Here is a 14,914-nt window from a genome sequence, read left to right as displayed (position 1 = left end):
TAAATAGGGACTTTTACAGGAGCAATTTGGTCTTTTGCGGATGCGTTTTCAAACGCGTCCGTTTTCAAATGCGTCCGTTTTCAAATGCGTAACGCCCGCTGGGCGTTACCTTTTTCTCACACGCGCACGCGGCCCGAGATTTTGGCCGCGTGCGCATTTAAGTTTTTTTTTTTTTTCAACACATCTAACTACTTTTCATCACATGAAAGTCATTTTTAATCCCTGAATTTTATACATATATTTTATGATAACTTTTTTTTTTGATATAAAAGGATAACTTATTGATTTTATTACTAAAAGTAGGCAATCTAGCCGATTGGCATGCATCCGTCCAATTTAGAGGTATGGCGCTAGTACTGTAGTACATGAATTGTTGTGGAATATATACTTGCACCGGCCGATAAAAAAAAAAAAAGAGTATATATAGAGAAAGAAGAGAATTGCTATAAAAATATGAACATGTGTTTTTTTGTATCAATCATGTTTCAAAATGGTGCTGATTAAATAGTACATATGTTGCAAAAGAGAGCCTTAACTTCTACTAGGTTAATGACAGCCTAGTATATCATACATGATTGAATGTGCCTCCACCTTTGGACGCCACCTTCTCTTGGGCGAGGTTGGTGAGAGGCTGTGGTTCGCTCCCAAGTACGAACACTGCCATCATAATTCGCGACGTTTGAGCCATGCTGACGAGCTTCATGCCATAATCCATTGACTTCATCCGAGCGATGCATCATGCATATGGCGCTTCTAGAAGAAACTTAAATAAAACTCGTGATGGGACCTGAGGAGGAAATACGTCCGTTGAGCTTGTACTGGACCCCACCTCTAAGATACGTGTCCAATTTGGAACCTCGCATGCTCGTAATCTTAGCCCAGACCCAACCCCACGCGTGAGACGTGCGGGAGAACCGGACCGGTGAGGGGTGGACAGATCCGTGGTACGTACGTGAACCATAACTAAGATACCGACCCTTTTTAACCGCTCGTTTGGCTCGAGGGAAAAGAAGTAAGAAAAATATGTCCAACGAAAAAATAATGAGATATTTTTTATTTGGTTGGAGTTTTTAAAGATTAGATTGCCTCTCATTTATATATTCTATGCACATCTAACTACTTTTCATCACATAAAAGTCATTTTTAATCCCTGAATTTTATACATATATTTTATGGTAACTTTTTTTTTATATAAAAGAATAACTTATTGATTTTATTACTAAAAGTAGGTAATCTAGCTGATTGGCATGCATCCGTCCAACTTAGAGGTATGGCGCTAGTACATGAATTGTTGTGGAATATATACTTGCACCGGCCGATAAAAAAAAAAGTATATATAGAGAAAGAAGAGAATTGCTATAAAAATATGAATATGTGTTTTTTGTATCAACCATGTTTCAAAATGGCGCTGATCAAAGAGTACATATGTTGCAAAAGAGAGCCTTAACTTCTACTAGGTTAATGACAGCCTAGTATATCATACATGATTGAATGTGCCTCCACCAGTTTGTGCTTTGGACGCCACCTTCTCTTGGGCGAGGTTGGTGAGAGGCTGTGGTTCGCTCCCAAGTACGAACACTTCCATCATAATTCGTGACGTTTGAGCCATGCTGACGAGCTTCATGCCATAATCCATTGACGTCATCCGAGCGATACATATGGCGCTGCTAGAAGAAACTTAAATAAAACTCGTGATGGGACCTGAGGAGGAAATACGTCCGTTGAGCTTGTACTGGACCCCACCTCTAAGATACGTGTCCAATTTGGAACCTGGCATGCTCGTAATCTTAGCCCAGACCCAACCCCACGCGTGAGACGTGCGGGAGAACTGGACCGGTGAGGGGTGGACAGATCCGTGGTACGTACGTGAGCCATAACCATCAGATACCGACCCATTTTAAGCTTAAAATTTCGGCAGGTTGCGTTTTGAAGGCCCGGGTTGAACGACGGCTCCTCTGGCTGATGCCGTTGACATCGCATTCGATCTACTTGACGTCATGCATGACATGAGACACCGATCAAACGGTTCTTTTTTTAATCCAGGGTGGGATGTCATTTTCCTGGGGTCATTTAATTTCTGTGGCTGAAAGGCGTGGCTCTTCTCAATGGATATGACATGTCCCGTGTTCATCTCAAACACTACCATCTGTGTGAGAAAACTCGGGACGACGACGTTCAAGCTTCTGCTGTGATTGCACGTCATATAGGATCTTTTTTATAAAAAAAAAAAGAAAAGAAAAAGGGGTGATAGAGATGTTCTACTTATTGTTGGACATCAGAGGCCCCATTTAGGCCACAAAACACTTGAGCACTCCTAGTTGCAAGGTATCAATGATACCCACAAAGAGAATAGAGCCACTATAGATGGGCACTGGGCCGGGCCGCCCACGGCCCGGCACGGCACGGCACGAAGCGGGCCGTGCCACAGTGCCGGGCCGTGCCGGGCACGGCCCCTTTGAGAGGGCCGTGCTGGGCTAGAGGGTCCTGGCCAGCGGGCCGTGCCTGGCACGGCCCGCTTCGGGCCTGGGCCGGCACGGCCCGGTCTAGGCCCGCGGGCCAAGCACGGCACGGCCCGCGGGCCAGCACGGCACGGCCCATAAGGGCCTGGGCCGGGCTGGCACGCGGGCCTGGCACGGTCCGGGCCTGGGCCTGGCACGGTCCGGGCCTGGGCCCGGCTCGGCCCGATAAAAATTAATGCTTCATAAATTTTTTTAATAAATTAATAAATATTGAACACTAAGAATTTATGATTTATGAATATAAAGCCACCTTAATGGTGGGGGGTTTGGCATAGACCCCTACCAGTTTATTAATTTAAATCAAAATGGTACATGAAGGGAGGTTTGGACCTTGGTCTGACCTCTAGAATACAATAAGAAACTAAGAAAGGGCCGAGGTTTGGACCTTGGTCTGACCTCCAGAATACAATAAAAATGTACAATTATAAAAAATTAAGAAATCTTACTAATCATCAGTGATTCAGTGAATCAGTATTCACTCTTCAGTCTTCAGTCTTCAGTAGTGTTTGTATCATCATCATCAGAGGATGTTGTATTATGTCCACCTTTATCTTGAAGTCTTGCCTCAGCATCCAGCCAATCCTTGAAGCAGAGAAGCATCTCCACCGTTTCGCCCGTCATCCTACTTCTCTTTTCGTCAAGAACACGCCGACCTGCACTAAAAGCGGATTCCGATGCTACCGTGGACATCGGCACAGCTAAAATATCGCGTGCAATTGCAGACATAACAGGATATTGATTTCTAACATTCTTCCACCAAGATAATACATTTAGATTCTCTATTTGATTTTCATCATATGCAGAATGAAGATCATTTCGTAAATAAAATTCTAGTTCACTACTTAAAGATGAAGAAGATGAAGAGGAACTTGAAGCATGTGTGTGTCTTCTCTGTGCAATGAATGAAAAAATAGATGACGAACGAGAACTACTAGAAGGAGAAATAGAGGTTTGTATTTGTGTTCTAGATCCACGAATTTTTTCATCATATATAGCATAAATATCATAAAGAAGTTTTTTTACCTCATCTTTAGCAGATTCAGCATCTTGATTCATATTTTCAGAGTATGCATCAAGTAAAATTAGCACGCCATTTAATTTAACTCTAGGATCAAATACAGCAGCTAAGTTATGCATAGGACATATCCTGTCCCAATACTCATTCCATTTAGATTCCATTAGGTCAATAATAGGCATTAAAACATCATCATATCTATGTTCTGCAAATTTTTGACTAATTATATATGCTTGTTGTAAAAATGAACATGAAGTAGGGTAATAAATACCAGAAAGAACATTGGTAGCATTATAAAAACTAAGCAAAAAATCTTCCAAAATTTTTCCTTTATTCCAATCAGTTTTAGTCAATGTAAATCCTAATCCACGATCATTAATATATGCACTTAATAAATTTTTATATGGGTATGCATCATGTATCATGCTATATGTGGAGTTCCAACGAGTAATTACATCAAGTTTAAATTTTTTAAAACGTTTACCATGATTTATGCATAATTCCTTAAATTCTTGAAGTCTTGATCTAGAAGCATGAATAAAAGAAACTGCATTTCTAATTTTTGAAATCACATCTTGAATCATGCCCATGCCAGCTTGAACAGAAAGATTTAAGATATGACATGCACATCTAATATGCAGTAAATTTCCATCTAATATGGGATGCAATGAGTCTTTTAATAATACAACAGCAGAATTATTATTAGATGCATTATCAAAAGTAATAGACATAATTTTATCATTAATATTATATGAACATGCAGTTTGATAAATTATATTTGAAATTTGTTGCCCAGAATGTGGAAAATCAAAAGCACGAAAAGCAAGAATACGTTTATTTAATTGCCAATCATTATCAATATAATGAGCAGTAATGGCAATAAAACAATTACTACCTACAGATGCTGACCAAATATCAGAAGTTAATGAAATTTTTACATTTAAAGTAGAAAGTGTTTCAATTAAATTTTGTTTCATTGCTAAAAAATTGGTCATAGCTACTCTTCTAAATGTACGCCTACTAGTTCTTTTGTAAGCAGGTTGTAGGTTTAATTGAACATATTCTTCAAAATTAAAAGATTCACATAAACTAAAAGGTAATTCATCCTTAACTATCCATTTTACAAGTGCTTTTCTTTGATTTTCATGATTATATGCAAAATTACCTACAAGTAATCCCCCTTGTATATTAAGGGTACTTTGAGTTTGAGCATGAGAATCATGCATCCTATGACTCTCTTGATGTCTTTTTAAATGCCCTGTTCCCCCACTACTACTACAACTATAAAGTTTGGCACATTTTTTACATTTAGCTTTCCAGACTCCCTCAACCATAACTCTATCAAATTCATTCCATACAGTACTAGTCCTCTTACGAGAAGAGGTTTGACCTTCACTCGGTTCACCAGTTCTAGAGGAACTAGGAACAGGGGGTTGGGGATTAGTTTCTTCTCCCTCAGAAACAGGAATGCCAAACTGACTTTCCTCAAAAGATGACATATCTATGATTAATTCAAAAAATAAAAACTAACCGCAAGGAGGAATTGAGTAGAGGGTCGGAGGGCAGAGGCAGAGCCGAGATTCCGAGCTTCCTCTTGTGCTCTCAACAGAAGCGACCTTCTCTTCTCAACAGGAACCTCCTCTTGTGTAGCACTTGAACAAACTAAAAATTAAATTGCTAGAATAGCACTTTAGAAGAGAGAAATAATAGCAGTAGAGAAGGAGAGAATGAGAGGTTTGGTGTGGTGAGAATGAGGGAGGAATGGGCTATTTATAGAAGCTCAAAAAAAAAATTTTCCCAAAATACCCCTTAATTCAGCCGTTATTGGACTGTTGGGAGGGGTAAAAGGGTCATTTTCACGAAAATAGCCGTTGGAAACGGCTATTTTCCTCCCCCCTCTCCAGACGGGCCGTGCCTGTCTGGAGCCGTTACGGGCCGTGCCAGGCACGGCCCGTTTGGAGACGTTGCGGGCCGTGCCTGGCACGGCCCGTTTGCGCCCGTTACGGGCCATGCCTGGCACGGCCCGTGGCGTGCCGTGCCCGGCCCGGCCCACCAATAGAGGGGCCTGGGGCCGGGCCGGGCTGGCCTTCCGTGCTGGACGGGCCGTGCCAGGCACGGCCCGTTTAGTTTTTGGGCCCGGGGGGCCTGGGCCGGGCCGGCCCGGCACGGCCCGTTGCCCACCTCTAAGAGCCACTAGGTTACAGGATGAGCTGGTCTTGACAAAAAAAATGATCCAAAATTTATCAGGTGCTGCTAATGTATCACTTGTTGCCGAGATAACACCACATATACTGGCAAAACTTTCTTTTGACACGTAATAATTTTTTTTGACATGTAATAATTTTATTTGTCCAATAATAATCATGGTTTTCTTTATTTTTTCTATCATAGCTGGGATAATTTGGTCCTCAAATTATGAGGATTGATTTATTAATCAATGAAAAACTTTGCATCATTATTTTACAAAGAGGAAGCATATACTATCAGGTAGACTCCTTTTCTTCATGGACAAGGCATTTTTTGGTGAGCATCATGAGAGGGCTGGTAGCATATGCATCCAGATGAGCCACTCTTTTTAAGCTATTAGGGAAATGCAAACAAGCGTGGAAACTAGAAGGAACTTTTTAAATGTTTCCACAAGTAATGCTTCCATCCTTTCTACGGAATGATTAATCAGACTCCCCACCACTATCACAAAGATTCAAAATTAAGCTATCAGTACGTCAAATGCCAATTCATGTAACTATCTAATCAAGAATATATTTTATGGTCCTTCCCCTAAGAAGTATTTCTTGTGTTGAGAAGAGTTACAGCTTAGTGGAGAAGTTATGAAAAGATGAGCCCTAGTATTTGAATGATCATGTTATGTCATTTCTTTTACTAAAATTCATATGAAAAGGTGAGCTCTAGTATTCATATCAAAAGATAGCTTCATGCAATAATTTTGCATTCAGTTTGCAGGATTTACAATTCCTTCCATACTTAATAAAAGCCAAGTTCACTGACTTGACATACATACACATGCTTCGAATCAAAATACGAATTCTCGTTCTTTTACCAACGATCATGTAAAAGTTTACCAACTTCTTGAACAATTATTTTTGCTCACCATCCAAGTCCCCCATATAGCTGAGAATTTATGAGCAATTGGAAGCCGTTTTGCCAAATAAAATTATTACGCAGTCGTTATTGTCCATCTTTATCAGCCAACCTTTCTTTCTTTTCTTTTAGTTTTCTAAGTGTCGCGAATCAATCATTCATTCATACAATATTTGTTGATATGAGATTAGGATTAAAATCGAATCGGATACTAGTATATCCATTTCTATATTTGTTTTAGTTGATAAATGCAGATATGGATACGAATATTAGTTGGATATAAAAATTTATAACCATATTTGTTTTAAACTGTCACCGATACAAATCGGATATCCAAAAAATAGATATAAATATAGATATAACTAGGATAATTAAACTTTATGACTACAAAATCAAAGATATTACTAAGTGGATGATAAATCAAATTAATAGTATGTTAATGTGGCCATTTATTTTTTTTAAAGTTCATAAGTAATATAAATTTAAATAGAATTACAAATAAAATTAGATTTTCGAATATCGATCAGATAATTGTCTATCCATATCTATATCTATTTTTTGACAGATATAGATATAAATATGAATATTAGTCGGATGCTCAAATTTTTATCGATATTTGGATAAATGTAAATATAAAAATATATACAAATGGATATTATGCAATCCACTTTTATCCTTGCACCAGACACCGATTAATGTGTTCTCATTTTCCAAGCAGGTGGATGTTATTTTCCTGGGGTCCTTTAAATTTCTATGTGGCTGAAAGGCATTGCTCTTTTCACAATGGATATAACCCGTGTTTATCTCAAACACAGCTATCTGTGTAAGCCACCTTAAATCCCAAACCCCGATAATTTTTTTGTCATTAAATAAAGAGAGAAGTTTTATTGACTTTATAAAATATTTCCTTTTTTCTGAGTGAAGACAGTGGCAATTTTCCATTTATGGGGAATATTGAAGCCTACCCCTCAAGGTGTCGGACGTCGGTTGGGTGGATTTGGGACTTTCAGTTTTTGGGAAAAATTGAAACCTACCCCTCACGGCCTCAGACGAGAGTTGGGGGGGTTTGGGTCCAGTTTGTCTGCATTCGTTCCCAAATCAGAAATATATCTTTTACATCAAAACCTAAACTCAGACCCAAACAAAACTCTATGAAAAAGGTTTGGTGATCCAAATGAAATCTATCATGGTGATTTAAGTTCATTGATGATTTTTATTCTTAAATAATATGATCCTTGATGATATAAGATTATAGCATGGTCCATTAATTAAATATCTACAAATAACTATGAGTAATTTGTTTGGTATACGATGAAAATCAAAGATCACTAACTATATAATATCAAAAATACCTCTAACATATGCTAGGAGGAGTTTTTTATGCATTCACCGTTGTCATGATTAATTAAGAAAATAAGCAAATATACCGATTTTTATAGTGATTGTATTCAACTAAATAGAGCAGTTAAGCTAATCATTATTTTGTGATGCAAAGCCATCATCAACTTATCAAAGATAAAAACCTTCATTGTTAAGCCAATAATGAGAAAGAAAAAGCTCTTTAACTCTCTTTTGTTTCTTAACTTTGAAAGCGATCAGCAACGAAGCCATCGCCATCTGAGCATATGGTCACCATATTGCCACTTCAAAGATACATCGTGATCTTCAACCAATTTTGATGATCTAGAAGCAGATCGTCCGAGCTGTCTAGTAGCTCCAGCTTAATATTTTGGACAGACTGATTCTCAACGGCAATACCCATCATCAAAAATAAAAAATAAAAAAGAAAGTAAATAAGGTGTGACTCACATGGCATAAAATACTAGATCTAGTGGGAATTTAGATCCAGGTAATTTTGGACAAGGGCTTGAAGTGGGCATAGATTTATGGTGGAGCCAGTAGTTTCCGATGAGTGCAGACTGCAGACCAAATAATATTTAATGGTACGATTCTTTAGTTCTGACGGTGCTATCCTAAAGGCAAGGGGTGGGGGGTTCGGTTCCAAGGTACGTCGACCCTCTTTTGGACCCCACATTACCCTAGTATTCCGTCCCGCGAGGTTTGGACCCGGCTTGCCTCGTCATTTTTGGGGATTTCTGCCCAAGTGGAGGGGTATGTAGTAATGTAGGTGTAGGTTGCAGGTGGGGTTAGAACCCCATCCTATCTAAAGAAAAAAGGGGTTAATGGGTAATGACGTACAATTTATCTAATAATAGTGACATTGAAATCTTTCCAATTTAGTGCTTATATAATACAGAACAATGATGAGAAAAATACAAATAAAATAACTACATACTGTCACAAGATTGGTCCATTAAACAAATTAAAAAAAAAAACACTTTAAATCTTTTTTTCAGTATCACCATTGAGAATTGACTAGTCTTAGGCACCGCAATGAGAAGCGCGACGATGCTAGAAGGCTTGATGGTCGGTTGCTCTAATCGAAATTGGAGACGGCGAGCGGCGCTCGGTCGCTGCAGCCGAGATCCTCGTCGGATGGCAGCATTCTAACCCAAACTAGCACAAAGCAAAAAAGTCCTCTAGCCGTCTGTTAGGGCGTTCTTTTTAGTTATCTCCTCTGCCTCCCTTTTTCTATATGTCCGGTGGAAAAGCTTATCTACCACCAGAGAATTAGGGCATGTGGGTCAACTAGAAGTGATTGGCTTGAGTACGATCTAGACATCGGGTGGGAATGCTTCGTACAAGAATAACGTCTTGTCTGTCACATCGGTGGGATCTCAATGATCACTGGGTCTCTCGGTTAGAATGCAGCCATAGCTCTTGATATGCAAGCTCGATAATATGGCGCTACGCCTGCCCAATGGCCGCTCGCAATCCACCACATGTTGGCACTGTGGTGTGTTTTAATTGGTTAGACCTTCCAGTAAGCTATAACCGCTTTGGAGACGTGTCACCTAGTATTCAAATTTTATTCTTATTCCGATTCCAATTTTAGTTCTAGAATCGGCCACAAAGTAAATATATTGAGAGATATGATCACTACAAGAAAATACATATTCCGCGACTAAGATTCGAGTCGCCGAATAACCATATTTGGTCGCCGAAACCTTTTCGCGACTAAAATACTCTTCGTCGCCGAACCCTAGTCACTGAAAGGTTTTGGCGACCAATATTGTGTGGTCACCTAAGGTACACCAACAACGACCAACGTTTGGTTGCCGAAGCAACTTTTCAGCGACCAAATTTGTTGTCGCTAATTCCCACGCCGACCAAATAGTTGGTCGTGGAATGTTTGTCTTCCGCTACCAAAAATATGGTCACTGAATGTCTATCTTCCCCCACCAATAGTTTGGTCGTAGAATGTATTGGAATGCATTGGCAACAAACATTTTTTGGTGGCAGAAAGTATTAACCTGTATTTAATTAATAATTCAAATTATAAGCTTAATATTTATTTTTGAGCTCGTTCCAAATCCTGTACAACCAACACAGCCTATCCATTATGCATATTGCACAATACATTTGCTCATCTAAATAGAAGTATACACAATGTTGGAGAATCCATAATCATTCATTATAAATATCATTCATACACAAAGTCAAGCAAACCTATTAACCATTCATCAAAATGTTTCATCCATACCATATGTTAAGGTGATAATCATCACCAAACACATCAAAATGTAAATTAAAAATTCCAAAATATCTGATCTTGCAATTCATCCAAACAACCATCATGTAGATAAAATATGAATAAACAAAAAACTGATTTCTGCTTGTAGACAACTCCACCATGATCATCTGAACAAAAGCTATCCATGTACCAAAAACTAGATTCACATGCTCATAACTCCACCATGTATCTGAGAAAGCAAAAAAGAATACACAATCAATAACCACATGTGAAAAATAATAAACTAAAATTCAAGTATAAGTTCACAATGATATTTCGCTTAACTTGGTCCAAATCTCTAAATAACCTACGTAATATAAATGAGAATACATACCAACGAGTATTTGTGCCACCAGTTGAATACATGGCCCCATCATGATGGATAGACGACTTATGCGTTTGAGTCTTTTCCTTTAAGAACTCTGTCACCAAACTTGTAAGATGTGCAATTTGCTTCTGTTCTTCCTCTCGCTCTCTCCTCTCCTGTTCCAATTGCCTCCGCAGCTCCTCACGCTCCATCTCACGCTCCATCTTCATCTCCTCCATCTCAGCTTTAAGTTTCTGTAACTCCCCAACATGGTCTTGTGACACACGACTAGGTGTGGAAGAAGATGAAGAGGGCTTCGGCCCATCCCCAAATCCAAGAATGTATCTCTTCCTTTTTCCAAGTGCCTGCCTAGACATCTCCTCTGATGTTAATTGCACACCGGATTGGGAAGATTCTTCTCGCAAGCTCAACATCTTTGACTGTCAATGCAAAGGTAACAACAGAATTAAATGTATATATAATCTTGCAAAAGCATAAAGTGATTTAAATTATTATTGAGATTTTAGATACCTACATGTTTCACGGCGCAAATAGGATCAATCCACTCTTTGTTCTTCTTGGTATGAGTTTTCTTATAGAATTCTGGAAATTTAAGGTTTTCAGAACCATTAAACTCCGGCTGCAAAGTGTAATTTAGATTAGCATATAGCCACTATATAATAAAAAAACTAGAATAACTGTCAGATCTACTTGCATAAATGATTCCAAAAATATACATGCAGCAAACTAGAATAAAAAATCTACTTGCAGCAAATTATTTGTTTTACAATAGCCAAAACTATCCCATAGACTGTTTCACAGGCAATTCACTAAAAATATAGCCAGTACATACTCAAAAATATATTACCTGTATAGTCATTGTTGCAACAAATGACCGAGATCCTGAACAATGATTGTACTCAAGCTTTTTCCTATTCTTTTTGCCAGCTTTTGATCTCACCTTCAAAAAAAATACAAATTAAAAATCAAAAGAAAACATTATGATCAAATATTTTACTTATAAACTCTGAAGCACTAAATATGTAAGTTACTTTGTGTTCTTTACTTTTCCACACATCGTCAATTAAGTGGCGCCAATCCTCTTGAGTCACATGTTCGTATGGATGACTATAAGGATCCACATGTAAGACGTTCTTAACATGCTTGTAATGCAATTTCATATTGTGCCTCCAATTTCTGTGAATATTGTAGCATTTTCTATGGACAGCTTGCTGAGCTACTAGATTGCCATAATAATCATCCGAGATTTTGAACTTGTCCTAAAAACATAAGTAAAATCATTATGTAGTATGATCAATGCAACTATTACAAGTATGTAAAAAAATATTATGCAATAAATAATTACAAGGACAGATTGTATGATAGCAGATTGAGTAGCCTCGTCTACATGCCGCCACGTCGGTATGCCCTTAATTGGACACATTCTCCTCGCCCATGTAAACAGCTTCCAGCATATTAGACAATTCGTCCCTATCATCGGTGCCATCCCCAGCCATTCTATCCTCAACACCTCCACCATTGTCACAGTTAGCATCATTTGAAACACAAGATTGATGCACGTGAACAGATTCTCCATGTTGCACCCAAGTCTTGTAAGAAGGCGAGATTCCTTTCAACATCAAATGAATCTTGACAACTTGAATGCTTTGTTTTTTGTCATTCATGCACTCGACACAAGGACACCAAATATCATTTGCTGAGCCTAAATTTGCCACCGCAAATTCAATAAAGGACTTCACCCCTTCTCTATACTCTTTACTCTTCATTCTATTTTTTATTGTCATCCAACTCTTGTCCATTTTGACTGACCTACAAAGTACTTCATCAAGTTAGATTGATTAGTTTATAGATTTATTTTTGTATCCTGCAAAAAAAAGTTGCAGCAAAAAACCAGGGGCGGCCCAATACATTTGGGGGCCTAAGACAAATTCAGTGAATGAGGCCTTTTCTTTTTTTATTATTATAATAATAATAAATTTTAATAAGTATAAAATAGTTAAAAAAATGATATGAAAATAGATAGCTGTCAAGTATACTATTTCAACAAAGATGCATGAATCTAACAATGATAGACAAGAAGCCTCTTCAGTTTAATATAATCCTTAAATAAAAGCATGGAAAAATAATTAATTTAAAAGAAGTCCCATCCCACCATCTCCCATCTCCCATCTCCCATCTCCCATCTCTCCTTCGATACCCAAGCTACCTCACAGCATGGCAACCATTCAACCCAAACAGAAAGGAGTAGAAACAATTAAAAGAATCTCCACCCTCTAAGAAGTCCATCTCTAATCCCCATCTTTCTTCCCGATGGCCCAGCTGGATAAGGAGTAACGTGAGGGAAGGAAAACCAAGACCAAAACCAAAATAGTGATGGTCCCCACCCTCTAAGAATCTCCACCCTCTAAGAAATCCATCTCTAATCCCCCTACTTTCTTCCCGATGGTCCATCTCTAATCCCCCTATCTTTCTTCTCTCCACCCAAATCCCTCTGACCGGAAGCCCTGCGGTGGCTGCGGCGGCGAAGGAGGCGAAGCCCTCCCGCCTCACCTCCAAATCTCCTGACAACTCAGCCCCGACGACCCCCACCACTCCGCGGTGGCAGCGGCGGCGGCGAAGGAGGAGAAGCCCTCCCGCTTCGCCTCCAAACCTCCCGACGACCCGGCCCCAACGACCCCCACCTCTCCGTGGTGGCTGCGGCGGCGGCGAAGGAGGAGAAGCCCTCCCGCTTCGCCTCCAAACCTCCCGACGACCCGGCCCCGACGACCCCCACCTCTCCGCGGTGGCTGCGGCGGCGGCCAAGGAGGAGAAGCCCTCCTGGGTTTCTTCTTCTCCCGCCTCGCCTCCAAATCTCCCGACAACCCCCGACGACCACCACCTCTCCCTCTTCCTCTCCCTCTTCCTCTCCCTCTCCCTCCCGGCCTCTGTTAAATCAAATAACAGAGGACCCCCGGCCACCTCTCCCTCTCCCTCTCCCTCTCCCTCCCGGCCTCTGCTAATTAAATCAAATAAGGGAGGACACATACCTTGGACGCCGACGGCGAAGAGCTGAGCGAACGGGCGAACGGGCGAAGGCGATGGGTGAAGGTGACGGGTGAAGGCAAAAAGATAAAGCAGAAATTACCCCAAAAAAAAAAAGTTAAAGTAGAGAAATAGGAAATTAGGGTTTGTTTGGTTTCTCAAACCCCCTACATACATACTTTTCTCGACTAAATTTTTTTAGTCGCTGGAGGTGAACCTTTAGGGGCCAAAATTTAGTCGCCAAAAATTTCCGTGACCAAATATACATTTAGTCGGTGTAGGATAATTATTCTGTAACTAACAAGAATATTGGTCGCAGATAGCCTTATTTTCCGCGACCAAACTTTAGTCGCCAAACGTTTTACCTCCACCCCGCCAACTTGGTTTTGATTTTCCGCGACCAAATATACATTTACTCGGTGTAGGACAGTCATTCAGTAACTAACAAGAATATTGGTCGCAGATAGCCTTATTTTCCGCGACCAAACTTTAGTCGCCAAACGTTTTACCTCCACCCCGCCAACTTGGTTTTGATTTTCCGCGACCAAATATACATTTAGTCGGTGTAGGACAGTCATTCAGTAACTAACAAGGATGTTGGTCGCAGATAACCTTATTTGCAGCGACCACTATTCATTTAGTCGCCGAAAGTGGTCGCTGAAAGTGTATTTTCTTGTAGTGGATCATTCCGATTCACATTCCAACCTATTCCAATTTCTTCCGATCGTGAGCCAAATACATTCTAGATTTTGTGATAAATAAATAAAATAAATAATGATCGAGATCTCTTGTTGTCGCGTGCACCCTTAAATGGGCCCTCTCTCTCAAGTGCAACTCCCATACCCAATGCTAGCTTAAATGTTGCCAAACTTGACTTACTGGGCACGGTCACATACAGCGTATGAATGAAGACCGGCTCCACCCGTTCGTATGAGAAGTGTCTTAAAGTGAAGTTAGGCAATATATCTGATTACCAAGTTAGGTGTTTTTGGAGACCATTACTCACACGGAATGTTATTGTCCTTTTGCTCACCGACACCCGTGCTTTTTATCGAGCAGCCTGGCTGCATGTTCTGCATCCCTTTAGCCGTATACATACATGCATGTCCCTCGTCAAACTTTTTTTTTTTTTTTGAAAAAAAAAAGAAGGTCTTTCCTTTAAGGTGTACTGTTTTGGATGCAAGTGCCATATATTTTATGCTCCCGGGTGTGCAAACTTCACGTATGTATTGTCTTATTTGCTTTTCCTTCGAAAGAGAATGCGGCTGCCTTCAAAATGAGTTATTTGGTTGCACGAA

General features: G+C 39.8%; 1 protein-coding gene and 1 long non-coding RNA gene across 2 annotated transcripts; both read right to left on the bottom strand.

Moving 5' to 3' along the window:
• Positions 1–10,191: 10,191 nt before the first annotated feature.
• Positions 10,192–11,580, bottom strand: LOC120104930. The gene is made up of 4 exons (XR_005507281.1): positions 11,443–11,580; positions 11,110–11,177; positions 10,602–11,014; positions 10,192–10,457 (listed from the first exon to the last, which is right to left on the bottom strand). It is a non-coding gene; the product is annotated as an uncharacterized LOC120104930 (long non-coding RNA).
• Positions 11,581–11,588: 8 nt separating this feature from the next.
• On the bottom strand, positions 11,589–12,497 carry LOC120104918. Its single transcript, XM_039116827.1, has 3 exons — positions 11,941–12,497; positions 11,641–11,854; positions 11,589–11,599 (listed from the first exon to the last, which is right to left on the bottom strand). The coding sequence occupies exons 1-3, from the start codon at positions 12,169–12,171 to the stop codon at positions 11,589–11,591; spliced, it is 456 nt and encodes a 151-aa protein (XP_038972755.1). The 5' UTR covers positions 12,172–12,497.
• Positions 12,498–14,914: the final 2,417 nt, after the last annotated feature.

The sequence above is a fragment of the Phoenix dactylifera genome, unplaced genomic scaffold, assembly GCF_009389715.1.
Source record: "Phoenix dactylifera cultivar Barhee BC4 unplaced genomic scaffold, palm_55x_up_171113_PBpolish2nd_filt_p 000143F, whole genome shotgun sequence".
Classification (NCBI taxonomy): Eukaryota; Viridiplantae; Streptophyta; class Magnoliopsida; order Arecales; family Arecaceae; genus Phoenix; species Phoenix dactylifera.
This window is presented reverse-complemented; position numbering and strand designations above follow the sequence as displayed.